Source organism: Sus scrofa, chromosome 15 (genome assembly GCF_054392235.1).
Source record: "Sus scrofa isolate SSC_HxYL_T2T_F1_AM1 chromosome 15, Sscrofa_HxYL_maternal_Yorkshire_Landrace_v2.0, whole genome shotgun sequence".
NCBI classification, from domain to species: Eukaryota; Metazoa; Chordata; class Mammalia; order Artiodactyla; family Suidae; genus Sus; species Sus scrofa.
This window is the reverse complement of record NC_139397.1, coordinates 115,713,693-115,731,436: the sequence shown is the minus strand read 5'-3', so window position 1 is coordinate 115,731,436 and position 17,744 is coordinate 115,713,693. Positions and strand designations below refer to the sequence as shown.

General features: G+C 41.2%; 1 protein-coding gene across 1 annotated transcript; it reads right to left on the bottom strand.

Moving 5' to 3' along the window:
• Positions 1–283: 283 nt before the first annotated feature.
• COQ10B (coenzyme Q10B) lies at positions 284–16,763 on the bottom strand. Its single transcript, XM_001928774.6, has 5 exons — positions 16,573–16,763; positions 12,745–12,894; positions 5,956–6,148; positions 4,393–4,494; positions 284–1,349 (listed from the first exon to the last, which is right to left on the bottom strand). Exons 1-5 carry the CDS (start codon positions 16,692–16,694, stop codon positions 1,182–1,184), a joined length of 735 nt encoding a protein of 244 aa, XP_001928809.2. The 5' UTR covers positions 16,695–16,763; the 3' UTR covers positions 284–1,181.
• Between the last annotated feature and the right edge of the window lie 981 nt (positions 16,764–17,744).

The window sequence follows — 17,744 nt, the reverse complement described above, 5'->3', positions numbered from 1 at the left end:
AAAACAAATTTATTGAACAAACTGATGCAAACATGCATTTATGTAGGGAACTAACTACTGAGGTCCCTTGTAGGTCTGAAGAGACAAGGGAAGGGGTAATTAATGCAAGAGAGTTGTTGAGTATGGAGTGAAGGGAGATCAATACTGATGAAAAGAAGACTGAGTTTTGCCCAGATTTGTTTTCTGTGAAAGTATTTTAAGACATAAAATGCAATAATTAAACTTTACTATGTCAATTGTACATGTATATTTAGACAATACAGGAATACTTCAATAACCAAAATAACTGTACAAAAAATAAACAAATTAACTTTATTAAGTTACCACTTCAGTCCTTACACTGATTTGTTTACAAAAATATCAGTTGGAAATACATTATTGAAAGTGAGTATACACAATAAATAGAAAATCAGAATGCATGGTGTTGGAGACATATCAACCGACTTGCTTCATCTATTGCCCACTGCTGTAGACAAAACTTGACACACAATCAACATTACTGAAATAGTAGTCAAAGTACCTGGGAAAGGGTTGAAACTTTGAGAAAAGTAGCTTAAAACTCTGGACCACTCACCAAGAAAGAAAGAAAAAAAGAAAAAAAAAATCACTGTTTACCTGGAAGCTAGCCTCAGGACAGCATGGAATTCTCTACTACTACCCATAAGACCAATTTGAAAATAAGAAAAGCGCTAGGGAACTTTCATTAACAGTGTTTTTTAAGTCAAAGTTTTAACTTTAAATATAGGATGATTACTCAAATACCCTAGAAGACATGAGGCAGGCCCTAAGATAATAAGTTATAAATAATCTGAATTTAATAACTTAAACATGACATGGTTAATATAATACATGCTGCGTGAGTATCTCAACCAACCTTTTCAAGTGAGGTGATAATTAAAAGGTTAAATTTACAGTTTCAATTTCTGCTCAGAAAAGTGATGTCAGTATTCTAACAATAGCGATGACATCCCATTACTGTAAATATGCTAATATACACATTATTCTGAATTACACTTGATTGAATTCTATGTACATGTGGTTCCATATTCCAAGTGCAAAGTACAGGTTTATAATCAAAGCTGTGTTTGACAAATGCTTTCTGCCTTCTGAAAGCAAAATGATGAAAGCACTTCCTAAAAGTGAATAAACTAGTTACAAGTAGGCAACCATTTCCTTTTCTCTTATGTGTGATGAACTTCATGAAGCATTAATTCCCGAGGTATACTTGTTTCTGGACCATACAGTTTACATGCTCTTCTTTCAAAAGCAGCTACCATCTGCTTCACAACTTCATCAAAAAACAATGTGGCAAGCTGAGAGTGCAGAAGTGATCGAAATTCAAAAGAAATCTGTGGGAAAATATTAATAATTATTTTAGAAATATATTTCTTTTCTGTCTTTTTGCCTTTTCTAGGGCTGCTCCCTCAGCATGTGGAGGTTCCCAGGCTAGGGATCTAATCGGAGCTGTAGCCGCCGGTCAACGCCAGAGCCACAGCAACTTGAGATCCAAGCCGCATCTGCAACCTACACCACAGTTTACGGCAACGCCGGTTCCTTAACCTACTGAGCAAGGCCAGGGATTGAACCTGAAACCTCATGGTTCCTAGTCGGATTCGTTAACCACTGCGCCATGACAGGAACTCCTAGAAGTATCTTTCTTTTACTAAATTTCTACTTAGGGTGGTGTGTTCACACTATGAAATGGGCTTCTTGACCAGTACTGAAGGCAGAGCTATATGGGTCTATTTATTTATTTATTTGTCTTTTTTTTTAAGGGCTGCACCTGAGGCATATGGAGGTTCCCAGGCTAGGGGTCTAATAGGAGCTGTAGCCGCTGGCCTACACCACAGCCACAGCAACGCAGGATCTGAACCGCCTCTGCGACCTACACCACAGGTCACGGCAACACCTGACTGCTGACCCACTCACTGAGCAAGGCCAGGGATCAAACTCGCACCCTCATGGGTACTAGTTGGATTCTTTCCACTTTGCCACAACGGGAACTCCCCACAAGTTACTTAAGCTACTTATGCTTAAGTAAACAAGGCCAATGAATCTCATTTCAGGGAAAGGAGCCTGCTTTTATTAAAGAAAACTGGAAAAAAGCTTTGCCAAATACCATGTTTATCACTCTAGTCATTCTGGCCTTTTTTTTTTGGCCACACCTTGGCAGTTCCTGGACCAGGGATCAAATCCATGACACAGCACTGACCCGAGCTAATGCAGTGACAATGCTGGATCCTTAACATGCTGTGCCACCAGGGAACTCTCACTCTGGCTTCTTATTAATCTGCCTCCTTAAGAGCTACTTACCTCCCAAAAGGAAAGAAGGAAGGGAAGTGACCCTTATGATGAGGTATTCCCATGAGAAGTAGCAACAGAAAGATGAGACTGAGCCACAAAACAGATGGTGAAGGTGGTTCAGTCTTAAAGTAGACAGTAGTTTAGAATTTGATTTATGTCCCCTCAAGACAGAATTCAAGGCAACCAGTTTAAGAAATATTTTAAGGATCAAATATTCACTAACTTTTAAAAGTTTTAATTTTTTTTTTTTTTTAGGGCCACACCCGTGGCATATGGAGGTTCCCGGCTTAGGGGTCCAATTGGAACCACAGCTGCTGGCCTACGACACAGCCACAGCAATGCAGGATTTGAGCAGCATTTGTGACCTACACCACAGCTCACAGCAATGCCAGATCCTTAACCCATTGAGCAAGGACAGGGATCAAACCTGCAAACTCATAGTTCCTAGTCGGATTCGTTACCACTGAGCCACAATGGAAACTAAAAGTTTTAATTTTTTATTAAAATAATTTGATTTAGAAAAAAGTTACAAAAATAGTACCAAGATTTCTCATGTGTTCAGTACTCAGATTCTCTTATCTTCAATGTCTTATATAACCACAGTGCAATTAAAACTAGGAAATTAACAAAGGGAGTTAATATTACTATACAATAATGCTATCATCTAATTTATAGAAGCCTCATTCAAATTTCCCCACCTGTCCCATTAACGTCCACTAATTTCCAAATGAAAGCTGAGAACAGCATTCAGTAATTTACTCAAAATTATAATTTCTTAAAATGTAAGCCTGAGTTGCAAACACAAGGAACAACTTACATGTAAACATAGGGAAGAACTCATATGTTATGATAAAGAAAAGGCCACACACATGGCTTTAAGTTTTCTACAGCTAAGGTGACATGAACAAGAAAATACCATAGTCCTTAGATTTAAAAATATTTTTTTCTTTGCACTGTATGTCTGCAAATCATAAGATGCAGATCAATGCCTAGATTTCACTAGGTGTTAAACTGTTACTAAGCTAGTATGAAGTTCCAGTTGTGGCTCAGCAGGTTAACAAACCCGACTAGCATCCATGAGGATGCGGGTTCAATCCCTGGCCTTGCTCAGTGGGTTAAGTGCCTGGTGTTGCCATGAGCTACGGTGTAGGTTGCAGACATGGCTCGGATCTGGCATTGCTCTGCCTGTGGTGTAGGCCAGTAGCTGAAGCTCCCATTCAACCCCCAGCCTGGGAATTTCCATATACTGTGGGTGCAGCCATTAAAAAAAAAAAAAAAACTAGTAGTAGTAACAGCATGTGTCTTATAATCTATGGACTTGTAAAAATTAGAAAATAGAGGAGAAATGGTTATTCAAGGTTTCAAGAAATAGAATAGGTAGTTCCCTTGTGGCTCAGTGGTTAACGATCTGTCTAGGGACCATGAGGTTGCAGGTTCAATCCCTGGTCTTGCTCATTGGGTTAAGGATCCAGCATTGCTGTGAGCTGTGGTGTAGGTCGCAGACGTGGCTCGGATCTGGCATTGCTGTGGTTCTTGTGTAGGCCGGTAGCTGCAGCTCCGATTCGACCCCTAGCCTGGGAACCTCCATACACCGTGGGTGCGGCCCTAGAAAAGACAAAAAAAGACGAAAAGTAAAAATTAAAAAAAAAAAAAAAAATAGGAAAAGATCAAAAATCATTAGCATCTTTTCTTATAAAGTCAGTGCAGAAAAAGGTATTCAATACTCAGAAGTTTGAGATTTAAAAAAAACTCTTTTGCAAGTTTGATCCCTGGCCTTGCTCGGTGGATTGGGGATCTGGTATTGTCGTGAACTGTGGTGTAGGTTGCAGGTGTGGCTCGGATCCCATGTTGCTGTGGCCTAGGCTGGCAGCCATACCTCCAATTCGACCCCTAGCCTGGAAACTTCCATATGCCTCAGGTATGGCCCTAAAAAACAAAACAAAACAAAACAAAAAAAAAGTCTTTCAGTAATTGCTATGCATAGAGGTTATTACTTATGACATCTGGGTTCTAATAAAAATGGATTACTCCTTCTTTACCAACTTTATCTGCTATTTGGAACAAATAAAGGCTTAATAAGGAACTTACTGAAAAATCCAAAGTACAAGTTCTTGGGTAGCCAGGAAGACCTGGGCTAAAACGCCAAACAGTCTCTAAGTGATTAAAGAGCTTCCCATCTGTACAGGATGCCTAGAACAAAATGAAAAGAATAAAACCACAGTAAAATACAATTTTGATTGTCTAGAATCTATAATTGAGGATGATTTATTTGAAAAGTAAGTATTTTTTATAGGAAAGAGCACAGGTGATAAAAATACCTCATTGTTAACTTTGTACTAGGAAGTGATCTATTGCCAATATGAGCCATTTTCCTTTCTCCTGGAATCCCCAAGACTGCTATTTGTTTTCTCTTTCACTCACTGTGCTACCTAAGAGTTCTCTCATCCCATCTCACCTCTCATCCCACAGCAAAACATGGAGTGACTATCTGGAAGTTTATTTGCTGCTCTGGCACTTATAAATGATCCTGAACAAGTTAATCCCATGTACCATATTTCCTTAATCTGTAAAATGGGTATAATGCCTGTTTTATTTCATCACTATGAGATGGCTAAAACATTTGTAATGTATCTGGCACAGATCCCTAGCACAACTCCTTTTTTTTTGGCCATGCCTGTAGCATGTGGAAGCTCCAGGCCAGGTATCAAACCCAAGCACAGCAGTGACCCAAGCCACTATAGTGACAACACTGAATCCTTAATCTGCTGTGCCACTAGAGAGCTCTTCCTAGCACAATTCTAATTCTTCTTTCCTCCCCAAAGACCTTCTATCAATCACGTTTAGTCTCCCTTTTCTCTTACTATTCTCTTTTCTTGTTAAGGCTGTACCTGTGGCATATGGAAGTTCCCAGGACAGGAGTGAATTGGAGCTTCAGCTGCAGGCCGAGGCCTACGCCATAGCCACAGCGACACCAGATCCAAGCTACATCTGCCTCCTACACTACAGCTTTCAGCAACACTGGATCCTTAACCCAATGATCAAGATCAGGGATCAAACCCACGTCCTCGTGGAGACTATATCAGGTCCTTAACCCACTGAGCCACAGTAGAAACTCCATATTCTTTATTTCTAGAGGCCTCCATGGTTGCAGTTTTCCTGAAAGTCTGGGCCTGACCCACTGCTTTCTAACCTTTAATCTCTTCAGTGCTCATGTTTAACCCACTGCACCTGGTTGGGGATTGAACCTAGGTCTCCACAGTGACCCAAGACACTGCAGTTGGATTCTTTTTTGTTGTTGTTGTTGTTGCTGCTATTTCTTGGGCCGCTCCCACGGCATATGGAGGTTCCCAGGCTAGGGGTTGAATCGGAGCTGTAGCCACCGGCCTACGCCAGAGCCACAGCAACGCGGGATCCGAGCCGCGTCTGCAACCTACACCACAGCTCACGGCAACGCCGGATCGTTAACCCACTGAGCAAGGGCAGGGACCGAACCCGCAACCTCATGGTTCCTAGTCGGATTCGTTAACCATGCAGTTGGATTCTTAACCCACTGAGCCACAGTGAGAACCCCCACTGCTATTATACTTTAACCCATTTGATATAATCAATATTTGAGGAATATTTAAAAACGACAAAAAACAAAACCATTACCTTTACCAAATGTGGTTTCACCAAGGTTACTACTGACGTATAGCGCTCCAATACGGGTGGAAACCCAATTTCTAATCGTGTTTTGCAGTATCCAGATCTCCTTGATATTACATCTGATTTTTTGCACCAAGGCACAAAATGCTTGTAATCTTCCATTCCCGATACTACGTCATACATTTCCTGCATAGAATATCTTTTTTTAAAAGAAGGAAAGGTGTTAGCTGCACCTACTTATACAGTTATATGGTACATCCACTTTAAATTGAACAGTAATAAACCTATTACGTATAAGGCAATAAAGCATTTGGCACACATATTGAACCACATTCTGGGATGAATGTCTTCAAAGCAACACAGAAAATAAAAGGGAGCTAAACATATGCGTATAGCAGAGGTGAAAATGTGGTAGCCAGATTGGATCTGGCTTGCAGATGTGGTTTTTAAAATTTTAAATAGTGACCAGCATTTACAAATTGAGAGTTTGAAAGAAAAAAATCAGAAGCAACTCAAATGTTTATTACTTGATAAACATTAATTGCTTAATATAATAAATGGTTATTGAATTTTTTTTCCTTTTTGTTCCTGGGCCAGAAATCAAACCTGATCCACAGCAGTGACCTTAGCCACAGTAGTGACAATGCTACATCCTTAACATGCTGAACCACAGGGAACTCCTGGTTGATGAATTATGATGCACTCATACTGTAGAGCTCTATTCAGTTATTTCAAGGGATTAAGATCAAACATCCAAGTTTGGACTCTGTGGGTCCCACTTACACAAAAATTTTTTTCAAAAAATATAGTACTAACTGTAATTGTAATGTAAACATGTAAGGATAACCTGACCCCCTTGCTGTACAGTGGGAAAAAAAAAAAAAAAAAAAAATATATATATATATAGTACTTGGAGTTCCCATTGTGGCTTAGCAGGTTAAGAACCCAACTAGTACTCATGAGGATGCAGGTTTGATACCTGGCTTCACTCAGTGTTAAGGATCCTTTGTTGACCTGAGCTGTAGTGTAGGTCACAGATGTGGCTTGGATCCAGCATTGCTGTGGCTGTGGCATAGGCTGGCAGCTGCAGCTCCAATTCAACTCCTAGCCTGGGAACTTCCATATGCCACAGGTGCAGCACTAAAAAAGCAAAAAAAAATTAAAAAAAAAAAGTACTTGTATTTTCATCTTACAGATCTGTTTTTTCCCTTTTTTGGGGCCACACCTGTTGCATGTGGAAGTTCCTGGGCCTGGGATGGAATCCAAGCCACAGGGGTAACCTGAGTCACTGCAGTGACAATGCCTGATCCTTAACCTGTTGAGCCATTAGAGAACTCCTCATTTAGAGATCTTTAGATTAAGTGCAGGGGCGGGTATGGACAGGGAAGTTTGTGTTCAATTGGAGATCACAACACATGGAATCAACACAGCTAGGCTGTAAGTGTTTATTTTATCCAAATTGTTTTAGCTTCCTGCTTTGAGTGAGTCATTTGTTAATTCCTTTGTCTTTGAGACAGAGTAGCCATATGCAAATTTTTTTACTGCGTAGGGGTCTGAGCCCCTAACCCCATCCCCACCCCTCATTTTTCCAGGGTTAACTGTATACTTTGGAGAAAAGAGGTTTACAATACATTGTGCATGAGAAAAGGCACCTTAGCGCAAACAGGATATGTAAGATTCTGTGTCTATTTGAGAAAAATTTAAAGTGTATATTATTTTTCCTCAATTTTAAACATCTGATTTTTTCCTTGAAAATAATTACTATGTTCACAGACTGTCTATAATGAAAATAAATTTTAAAATGTCAAATACAGAGCAAACAGTTACCAGTTGTTAATTTAGGAAAAAGTAAAAATAGACTCTTTTAGTACATATACATTTCTATATCATTAAATTTTTATACAAATTTGTAACAACCTTATAAATAAGAAAAAAAAATTGTAACACACACAAAAAAAGGAAAACTTTCATTCTTTTTATGAGCCACCTTAACATCCTGCCAACCCCAAACTCAGAGTCTACAGGAATTCCCTGGGGGCTCAGTGGGTTAAGGATTCAGCATTGTCACTGCAGTGCCATGGGTCGCTGGTATGGTTGGAGTTTGATCCCTAGCCCCAGAACTTCTGCATGCCGTGGGCATAGTCAAAAAAATATATAAATATTACATGTGTGTATATATACATATATACATATATATATACATATATATATGGACCCATATCACCTCTGAGTAATAATGAAAAACTTAAGGAAAATACCAGCAAATATAATCCAGCAATATATTTTGTAAAAAATACAACAATCAAATGCAACTCATATAAGGATGTATAAATGGTTTAATACTAAGAATTACATTATTATAACTTTTTTTTTTGGTCTTTTTTCCATTTCTTGGGCTGCTCCCACGGCATATGGAGGTTCCCAGGCATGGGGTCTAATCGGAGCTGTAGCCGCCAGCCTACGCCAGAGCCACAGCAACTCAGGATCTGAGCTGAATCTGCAACCTACACCACAGCTCACGGCAACGCTGGATCCTTAACCCATTGAGCAAGGCCAGGAATCAAACCCGCAACCTCATGGTTCCTAGTTGGATTCGTTAACCACTGAGCCACGACGGGAACTCCCTATTATACCATATTAATTAGCCAAAACAAAAACATTATATGATTCCTTCCAGAGATAGTAAAATGGCAGAAGCATTCCTTTCAGAAATAAGAATTCCCTGGTGGCCTAGCAGGTTAGAGATCTGGTGTGTCACTGCTGTGGCTTGGGTCACTGCTGTGGTAGAGGTCTGAACCCTGCTCAGGGAACTTCCGAATGCCACGGGCCAGGGTCCCCCCCACAAAAAGATAACAAAGATGTTGACCACCACCATTATTTAATATTCTTCTGAAAGTATTAGTCAAAGTAATTAAATCACAACATGAAATATGAGGCACATGTATAGAAAAGAATTAGGCAAAACTATAAATTGGCAGGTGATATGACTATCAATCAATTCACAAGAGAATCAAATTCAGCTAGATAGCCTATTATGGAATACATAAAAATGAATAACATCTCTATACTAACAATAGCAAGTAGAAAATGGCAGCACAAAAATGCAAAATACCTGGAAATAAATTCAACAAAAAACCTTCAGGGTTTAAATGTAAAACCAAACAATAAAAATACTGTGGATATGGAGTTCCTGTCATGGCTCAGCGGTTGACGAACCAACTAGCATCCAAGAGGAGGTTTGATCCCTGGCCTCACTCGGTGAGTTAAGGATCCAGCATTGCCGTAAGCTGTGGTGTAAGTCACACATACAGGTCGGATCTGCATTACTGTGGCTTCAGCTCCGATTTGACCCTAGCCTGGGAACTTCCATATGCCTCAGGTGTGGCCCTAAAAAAAAAAAGACAAAAAAAAAAAAAAAGGACAAAACAAACAAATAAAACAAAACTGTGGATACATATAAAAGACAAATAATGAGAGGCAGACATATATTATTCTTGGTTATAAAGACACAATACTGTTAAAACTTAATTTACCTCAAAATGATATAATAAAAAAAATCACAATCTAAACTTAAAAAGGGTATTTTTAGAAGATGACAGAATGAGTATTTAAATATGGTTGAAATGAACTTTAAAAAAAATTTTTTTTTCCATTATAGCTGGTTTACAGTGTTCTGTCAATTTTCTACTGTATAGCAAGGTGACCCAGTCACACATACATATATACATTCTTATGGTTAAACTGGCCTTTATGATTCATTATAGAAAGGGGAAATAGGAGTTCCCATCGTGGCGCAGTGGTTAACGAATCTGACTAGGGACCATGAGGTTGCCGGTTCCATCCCTGGCCTTGCTCAGTGGGTTAAGGATCCGGCATTGCCGTGAGCTGTGGTGTAGGTTGCAGAGGAGGCTCGGATCCCGAGTTGCTGTGGCTGTGGTGTAGGCTGGCAGCTACAGCTCCAATTCGACCCCTAGCCTGGGAACCTCCATATGTCGTGGGAGTGGCCCAAGAAATAGCAAAAAGACCAAAAAAAAAAAAAAAAAAAAAGAGAGAAAGGGGAAATAAACCTACCCTCTGCATGTTCTCAGACACTTGGAAGTAAATGCCAAAATAAATCCGGTGAAAAAGTATGAAACCTTGTGGTCTGGAAGCTAACTGCCATAACAATAGTCCACAATGACTGAGAAAGTAATAGAGTATAGCAGTCAAGGGGATGGATTTTGTAATCAGAAAGGACTGTGTTCAAGTATCAACTCTAGGTGCTTCCTTGTGGCCCAGGGACTGGGGTTGCTGCTGTGCCACCCAAGAACTTCCACACACTGCAGGTGCGGCCAAAAAAACCCAAAAACCCACACCTCTAAAACATAGTAAGTCATGTGACCCTGAGTAGGCTGCTTAACCTTTCAATTTCGTTTCCTTCATCCATAATTGAAAAACACCTCTATAGGGTTCTTTCAAGGGTTAACTGAAAATAGCTTTGGCATAATGCTTACTAAGCACTAAATAAATGATCGCTATGTGTTTATGTCAAATATGGGGGAAGATGAAGATCATGAGATAAGAGTAATTTGTAATAAAAATTATTTTGGTATGAGAAATAAGGAAGCAAGTAAGCATTGAGTAAATATGGTGGGAAAAATAAGCTTTAGAGTCACAACACAACATACATCATCTCTCTGAGCTTCAGTTTCTTCATCTCTAAAATGGGAATAATACCTATTCACATGTCTATTGTGTCTATTGTGATAACTAAATGAAACAAATACAGAGCAGCCATCAGTGCTGTCACATAGCAAGTACACAGTAAAAGGAGGATATTATTAGTGATTCAAAAGTAAAGTAGGACCAATTCACTATTTGATTTCTCCTTTTTATTGGCATTTCTTTTCTTTTTTTTTTTTTTTGTCTTTTTGTCTTTTTTGTTGTTGCTATTTCTTGGGCCACTCCCGCAGCATATGGAGGTTCCCAGACTAGGGGTCGAATCGGAGCTGTAGCCACTGGCCTACACCACAGCCACAGCAACTAGGGATCCGAGCCGCGTCTGCAACCTACACCACAGCTCACGGCAATGCCGGATCGTTAACCCACTGAGCAAGGGCAGGGACCGAACCCGCAACCTCATGGTTCCTAATCGGATTCGTTAACCACTGCGCCATGACGGGAACTCCGGCATTTCTTTTTAACAGATAACAGCTGAGGCAAAGATGTCTACCTACCCAAGTATTTAGGTCTGCTTTGTGGTGAAATTGCTAGCCACCAGGAGGCTACAATTCACAGACCCCCCCACCTTGTATTAAGATAACTGTCACAAGACTAGTTCTTGCCAATAATACCTGAGAGTAAGCACTGTATCACTTCCAGACCCAAATGATTAAGAACCAAGTGTATCTTTCTTTCTTTCTTTTTTTTTTTTTGGTCTTTTCTAGGGCTGCTCCGGGCATATGGAGGTTCCCTGGCTAGGGGTCTAATCGGAGCTGCAGCTGCCAACCTATGCCAGAGCCACAGCAACACGGGATTCAAGCAGCGTCTGCGACCCACAGCACAGCTCACAACACTGGATCTTTAACCCACTGAGCAGGCCAGGGATTGAACCCACAATCTCATCGTTCCTAGTCGGATTCGTTAACCACTGAGCCAGAACAGGAACTCCAAGAACCAGGTGTATCTTTTAAAGACACTCTGAACACTAAGAAATTAAAAAAGCCACGAGGTGGATGGAGCCTGAGTTCCTGAATCACTACTCAAAGACCGCTACCCATGGATTGAGAACATTCACTTCATTTTAAATGAGAAAGAAACTTTTGGGGAGTTGCCATTCTGGTTCCGCAGAAACAAACCTGACCAGTATCCCTGAGGATTCCGATTTGATTTTGGATGCGGGTTCAACAAATGTTATTAGTATGCTGGAAGTCCTTTACCACAGACAAATTAGAAAGGGAAAAAGCAACTGAAAAAAATGAAATGCACTTTTAGAAGAATTCATGTAATACTTAACGGTCTGGTGGGAATTAAGACCCTCTTGTAGAGTGTGAAGGACTGCTGTGCTATATTTCTGGTTTAGCGGAACTGCAGAGTCTCTATACTCTGTTGTATATACCCCTAGATGAGGGGCCTAACATCGTCCAATGCTTGGCTTTGTAAAAAAAAGTTTTATCAGAACACGGTCATGTCCATTTATTACATATTGTCTACGGCTACTTTGGGGCTACAATGACCAAATTGAGCAGTTGCAACAGAGACCATATGGTCCACAAATCTGACAAATTTACTAATTGGCCCTTTATAGAAAAAGTTTGCCAACCTCTGCTCTAGATCATAGGGGCCTCTTAGCATGTTTATATGTATTTACTTATGTCTGTGTGTATATAATGAAGCTATACAAACATATTTGGCCTAATATATCAGTAACATTGCCACTATAAAAAAGAACAGTGTACAAAAATCCAAGTCATAAGCAGTTTAATTACTTCTTCTTTTTTTTTTCCTGGTCATCCCAGAGTCATGCACAAGTTCCAGGGCCAGGGATCAAACCCTTGCCACAGCAGTGACAATGCCGAATCCTTAACCCACTGAGCCACCAGGGAAGTCCTAATTACTTCCTTTATATGTCAAGATTTAAATCTATCCTATAAAGTTACCATATAATTGTATTCATTCAACAAATATCTATAAAACAGCAAGGGCTAGAAAATCAGAGCTTAGTTTGTAAGAAGAGAATCCAGAAAAAAAGAAGCCTTATATTCTATAGAAAACTGTGAACAAATACTCTTAGAAGAACTATTATTATATACAAACCCTATAATTCTCCTCTCTGAATATTCTTTTCTTTTGTTTATTAATGGTGCAGCAATTCTGAAGAAGGTTCTTGCATACATCTCCTTAGGCAAAAATGAGGAATGCAGTGGAAGAGTTCTGTTCATCAGTATACCACAGGAAGCTAAGTATCTAAAAAGACAAAAATTACCTGATTGAGTAACAGTGACAACTAAGAGGAAACATAAACTATATAGAGATTATGAGATGGTAAAGTTACAATCATAAATTAGAAGGCTCTGCAACCTTAGAATATTCCTGAAACACACACACACACACACACACGAAAAAAAATAAGCTTTTTTTTGGCCACGCCCGTGGCATGTGGAACTTCCTGGCTTCCTGGGCAGGGGATTGAACCCACACGATGGCAGAGACCTGAGCTGCTGCAGTGATGACACCACACTGTACTACGAGAACTCCAAAAATAAGCTTTTTTTTTTTTTTTTTTGCTTTTTAGGGCTTCGCCTGAGACAGGTGGAAGTTCCCAGGATAGGGGTTGAAATGGAACTACAGCTGCCGGTCTATACCACAGGCACAGCAACACAGGATCTGAGCCATGACTGTAACCTATACCACAACTCATGGCAACACCAGATCCCTGATCCATTTAGGCCAGGGATTGAACCTGCATCCTCACAGATACTAGAGGGATTCATTTTCGCTGTGCCATGACAGGAGCTCCCCAAAATAAGCTTCTTAAGGACCATAAAGACCACAAAAAGACAGCTTACAGTTAGAAGTTTCTAGCACAAAAGGCATCTCTCCCAGAGGTTGGCTTTCAGTCCACAGTCATGTATTACAACACATTTTTCCTCTAGGCTTGTTAAAATATTCATCATCCAATTTTCAACTCATCTACCCTGGCTGTTTTCCCAGCTGGATCCACAGGGGTTCCTTATTCTTGGATCTACTCTATGAGACTTGAAATCAGGTCTCCAAATGGATATCTGGTGGCCCTGTGAGAACTGTTGCTCTGTCTTCCTTTACTTCCCAATCTGCATTTCATTGTGTATATGTAAAAACATAAGTCAATATAATTAAAATGTTAATTGTTTAGGGTACTTCTAAATTCAAATGCTTAGTAGGTTCTTATTCACCTAAATATTTTAGCCTTTAATCAGCTGCCCGGAGCTGTGGTGTAGGTTGAAGATGTAGCTCGATCTGGTGTGGCTGTGGCTGTGGTGTAGGCCATCGGCTACAGCTCTGATTAGACCCCTAGCCTGGGAACCTCCATATGCCACGGGTGCGGCCCTAAAAAGACAAAAAAAAAAAAAAAAAAAAATTTTAGTTTTTAACTCTAATAAGATTACTGCCTTAAGAAGACAAAAAAAAATTTTTTTTAGCCTTTAACTCTAATAAGATTATTGCACAACTCTAATAGTATTACATTACTATTCACGCATTAGTTCACGTGCTTAGTGAGCTCCTATTCTGTGCTAGGCCCTAGGGATACAAGGTGATTAACACAAACATGAAGATAACAGTCTAGCTGAGGATCCAAAAAGAGTGCTAAAACAGAAATGGGTGTGGAGACATGTAATCAGAAGCTCCTTTAGACAGAATGGTTTAGGAAGTCCTCCCAGGGTTATATTTCAGCTGAGACTTATGGATAAGGAGGAGTTAGCCATGCAAAAAGAGGAAAAGGTATTTATGTACATAATAAATGTATGTGCACATACATATAATCTCTCTCGCTTTTACAGACACACATGTATATGTGTTTATGTAAATGGATGGAGGACAGGTAGATACAAAGCATTCCACGTACGAAGCAAACAACTGTGCAACATCCAGACATTAAAAAAGACTAATAGTGGAGTTCCCGTCGTGGCGCAGTGGTTAACGAATCCCACTAGGAACCATGAGGTTGCGGGTTCGGTCCCTGGCCTTGCTCAGTGGGTTAACGATCCGGCGTTACCGTGAACTGTGGTGTAGGTTGCAGATGCGGCTCGGATCCCTAGTTGCTGTGCCTCTGGCGTAGGCCGGTGGCTACAGCTCCGATTCGACCCCTAGCCTGGGAACCTCCATATGCCGCGGGAGCGGCCCAAGAAATAGCAAAAAAAAGACAAAAAAAAAAAAAAAAAAAAAAAGACTAATAGTGTAACAGTAGTAGAGCAAGCTGGGGTAGAGGATCGTGGAATAATGTTAGAGAAGGTTGGAACTGGACTGTGTTGAGGATTATGGGTCAGGAGAAATTATGCTTGACTTGGAATTTATTCTCAATGAGAAGTTATTGAAGAGTTCCAAGTAAGAGGGTGCTAGTTCATAAATCAGGTCTTCAAGTTATTTTTTAAGAATAATCGAGTGGCCTGGTGAAAGTTCAAGTTATATAAAACTTGATTTACATATAAGTAACATTTCTTAAAGAACACTGACACTCTTCAGTTTGACTGGGAAGAGAAAATCAGATTAAAGAATGGCTGAGAACGAGTTCCCACTGTCACATCGTGGGTTAAGGACCCAGTGTTGCCACAGCTTTGGCTGGGATTTGACTCCTGGCCTGGGAGTTTCCATATGCTGTGGGTGAGACCAAAAAAAAAAAAAAAAATGGTAAGAATGGTTGAAGAACACTCAGCCAGCAGATGAGGGGGATACCTGAGAATATGGCTTCAAAAATACAAGAAAAAGCTTTTGAAAAATTAAAGCTGTTTATAAAAATTAGATGGGTTTATTTCCAAAGGTTATGTAAGATAAGTCAATGAAAATGGTTAACTAAATGCTGCATGACTGTGGAAAAGGATTAAATACATGAACTGTATGAATGAACTTATCCCGTAGATTCATCTCTTAGACTAAGGGTGTCATGTGTTCCTGAAAATCCTTAAAAATATGTTCAGTGAATTTTAAAGGTAGTAATAATACTAACAACATTTTCTGAGTAAACTCATACACTTTGCTTTAAAGTGGTAGTATACCAATAAAAATTAGTAATAGTTACTCTGCTAAATGAAGCAGAACAGCAGAAATAAAATAAGCTACTAATTTGGCTTGTTGGTATTTAAAAAATTTATTGAATCTAAAAGTTCTGGAGCGAATCCAAATTTGTGCCTTCTCTCTCCACCCTGTACAGTTTACAACTGGAATTCATGTTAAACGTTAATTTTAATTTTCGAGCATAATGTATTAAAATGTCATTAATAAATGGAAACTACGCGGTCTAAGTATGGAATCCTTCATGTCTCCACCTCCATCACCTAACTAAAAAAACCCAACAACCAGGAAAAGTGAAGGCAGATTCTGGCTCAAGGTGTTACAGGATCGCTAAGCTCCAACAGCACGGAAAACAAAATCCACAAGTCCCCTATTCCGGCTTCAATTGAGTTTAGCAAGCACCAAAGGCCGGGGGCAAAAACTGTTAACAAGAAACTGAGAAAGCAAGTCTGGCCATTGGGCACGCTCACCGCCAGGCAACAAACTCCCACAAACCCATCAACTCGCAACTCTGGCGCTGCAGTTAACAACTTTCCGAGAGCAGCATAAGTAGGCCCGGAAGAGCCCAAAGGCACCTCCGCGGAGCTGCTTTATCAGCTGCTTCTAAAGTCGCTAGGCGGATGATTCACCTCCTCTCGCGAGGGCAACGAACTACAAACAGACGGGGCATCCGGAACAGGCCAGCGAGCCTCAGCCCGAGGCGGGGGGGCGGGCGGGGAATGCGCGCGGCCCCAAAGGCAGCAGACCTACCCTTTCTCTCCAGAGACCGGGAAACTCATCGGGCTCGCCTATTTCACCCCAAATAACCCCGGTCCCTTTGCTCAGCAAGGCTGGGCGGAAAACTACCCCCAATGCGGCGAACCCATTGTTCATTACCTGATGTTCCGCGGAGGCCCCTGCGCAGGAGCCGGGACTCCGGTCGCTGTCGCCGATTTTGGACGGCATCCCGAGACCACCTTTCTCAAGGTTCTCTGGCCTGTCCGAGCTGCCACAAACATCTTACCGAAGCCGGTGCGCCTCTGGGACCAGGCAGACGGCACCGCCCTCCTTCCCGGGGCCCGACCTTCCCGGCGCCGGCGCCTTCCAGCCAATCGGCGGGCCCCCTGAGCCGCCAGACACGCCCCTTCTCCCTCCCAGATTGCGCAGAGCTGACGCACATTCCCACTGCCGCAGGGCGTCCTGTAAACGCGCTCGTCATCCTTCCTGCCTATCAGAGGGGGCGTAGGGCCATCGGGATCCACCTCTTTCCGCCGGCCACTCTCTAGTTCCTGCCGCGCGCTTGGGCGCCTTACGTAAGGTCCACGGTGACCGCTCACCCCCTTTCCCGCGCTGGAACTCTTCCCCGGATTCGTCAACCGCCGCGGTTCTCTTGGGTGCTGTTTCCGGTCGTGAGGCTCGCCACATGAGCGCAGCCCGGGGGCGGGAGGAAGCCCGAAATTCTAGGTGTTAGTTATGTAACTATCCAAACCGGTGAGTGCTGGGTCGGACCTGCCATCCCTGCTGGCCGTCAGTCTTGTTGTTAATGATTGTCTAATACAGTACCTGCCATGCTTACCCAGTGAGGTTGGTGTGAGGGCAGTGTAAGGCCATGTCGTTAGGAAAGAGACTCGGGGGCGTTTGCTTTCTGCCTGTGTAGGCAACATTTTAATTGGTGTTCGTATGTGATAATGCTTTGTGCAGTTGAAATCCGTTGCTAGAAAGCATATTAAGCATTTTCCAGTACAACACAGGAGGTTCTTGTCCATTGAGGTGGTTCTGAGCTGCATCGAAATAATCCAATATCAGATTACTTTCGAATACCCAGTCCCTGCTCTTCTTGTCTTGAACTTTAAATATTGCCTCAAACATATTGCTTTAAAACACGTTTTAAAAAGTTTTATTGAAGTATAGTTGATTTACATTAAAACACATCTTAACCGTATTACTCCCCCACTCAATACCCCAGTGGTTACCAGTTGTCTACAAAATACAGGCATTGCACTAGGACATCCTACTGACTCCTATTGCAAACTACTGGTATTGTTAACTAGAAGGCCTGTTAACATTTT

What these genes read in the sequence shown, in the direction of transcription:
- COQ10B (XM_001928774.6), bottom strand. Translation starts at nt 16,694, where the DNA reads ATGTTTGTGGCAGCTCGGACAGGCCAGAGAACCTTGAGAAAGGTGGTC. An exon ending in GGGCCTCCGCGGAACATCAG is followed by an intron (nt 12,895 to 16,572) that starts GTAATGAACAAT and finishes TTGTCTTTTTAG; the next exon opens with ATACTTAGCTTCCTGTGGTA. An exon ending in TGAAACCACATTTGGTAAAG is followed by an intron (nt 4,495 to 5,955) that starts GTAATGGTTTTG and finishes ATTTTGTTCTAG; the next exon opens with GCATCCTGTACAGATGGGAA.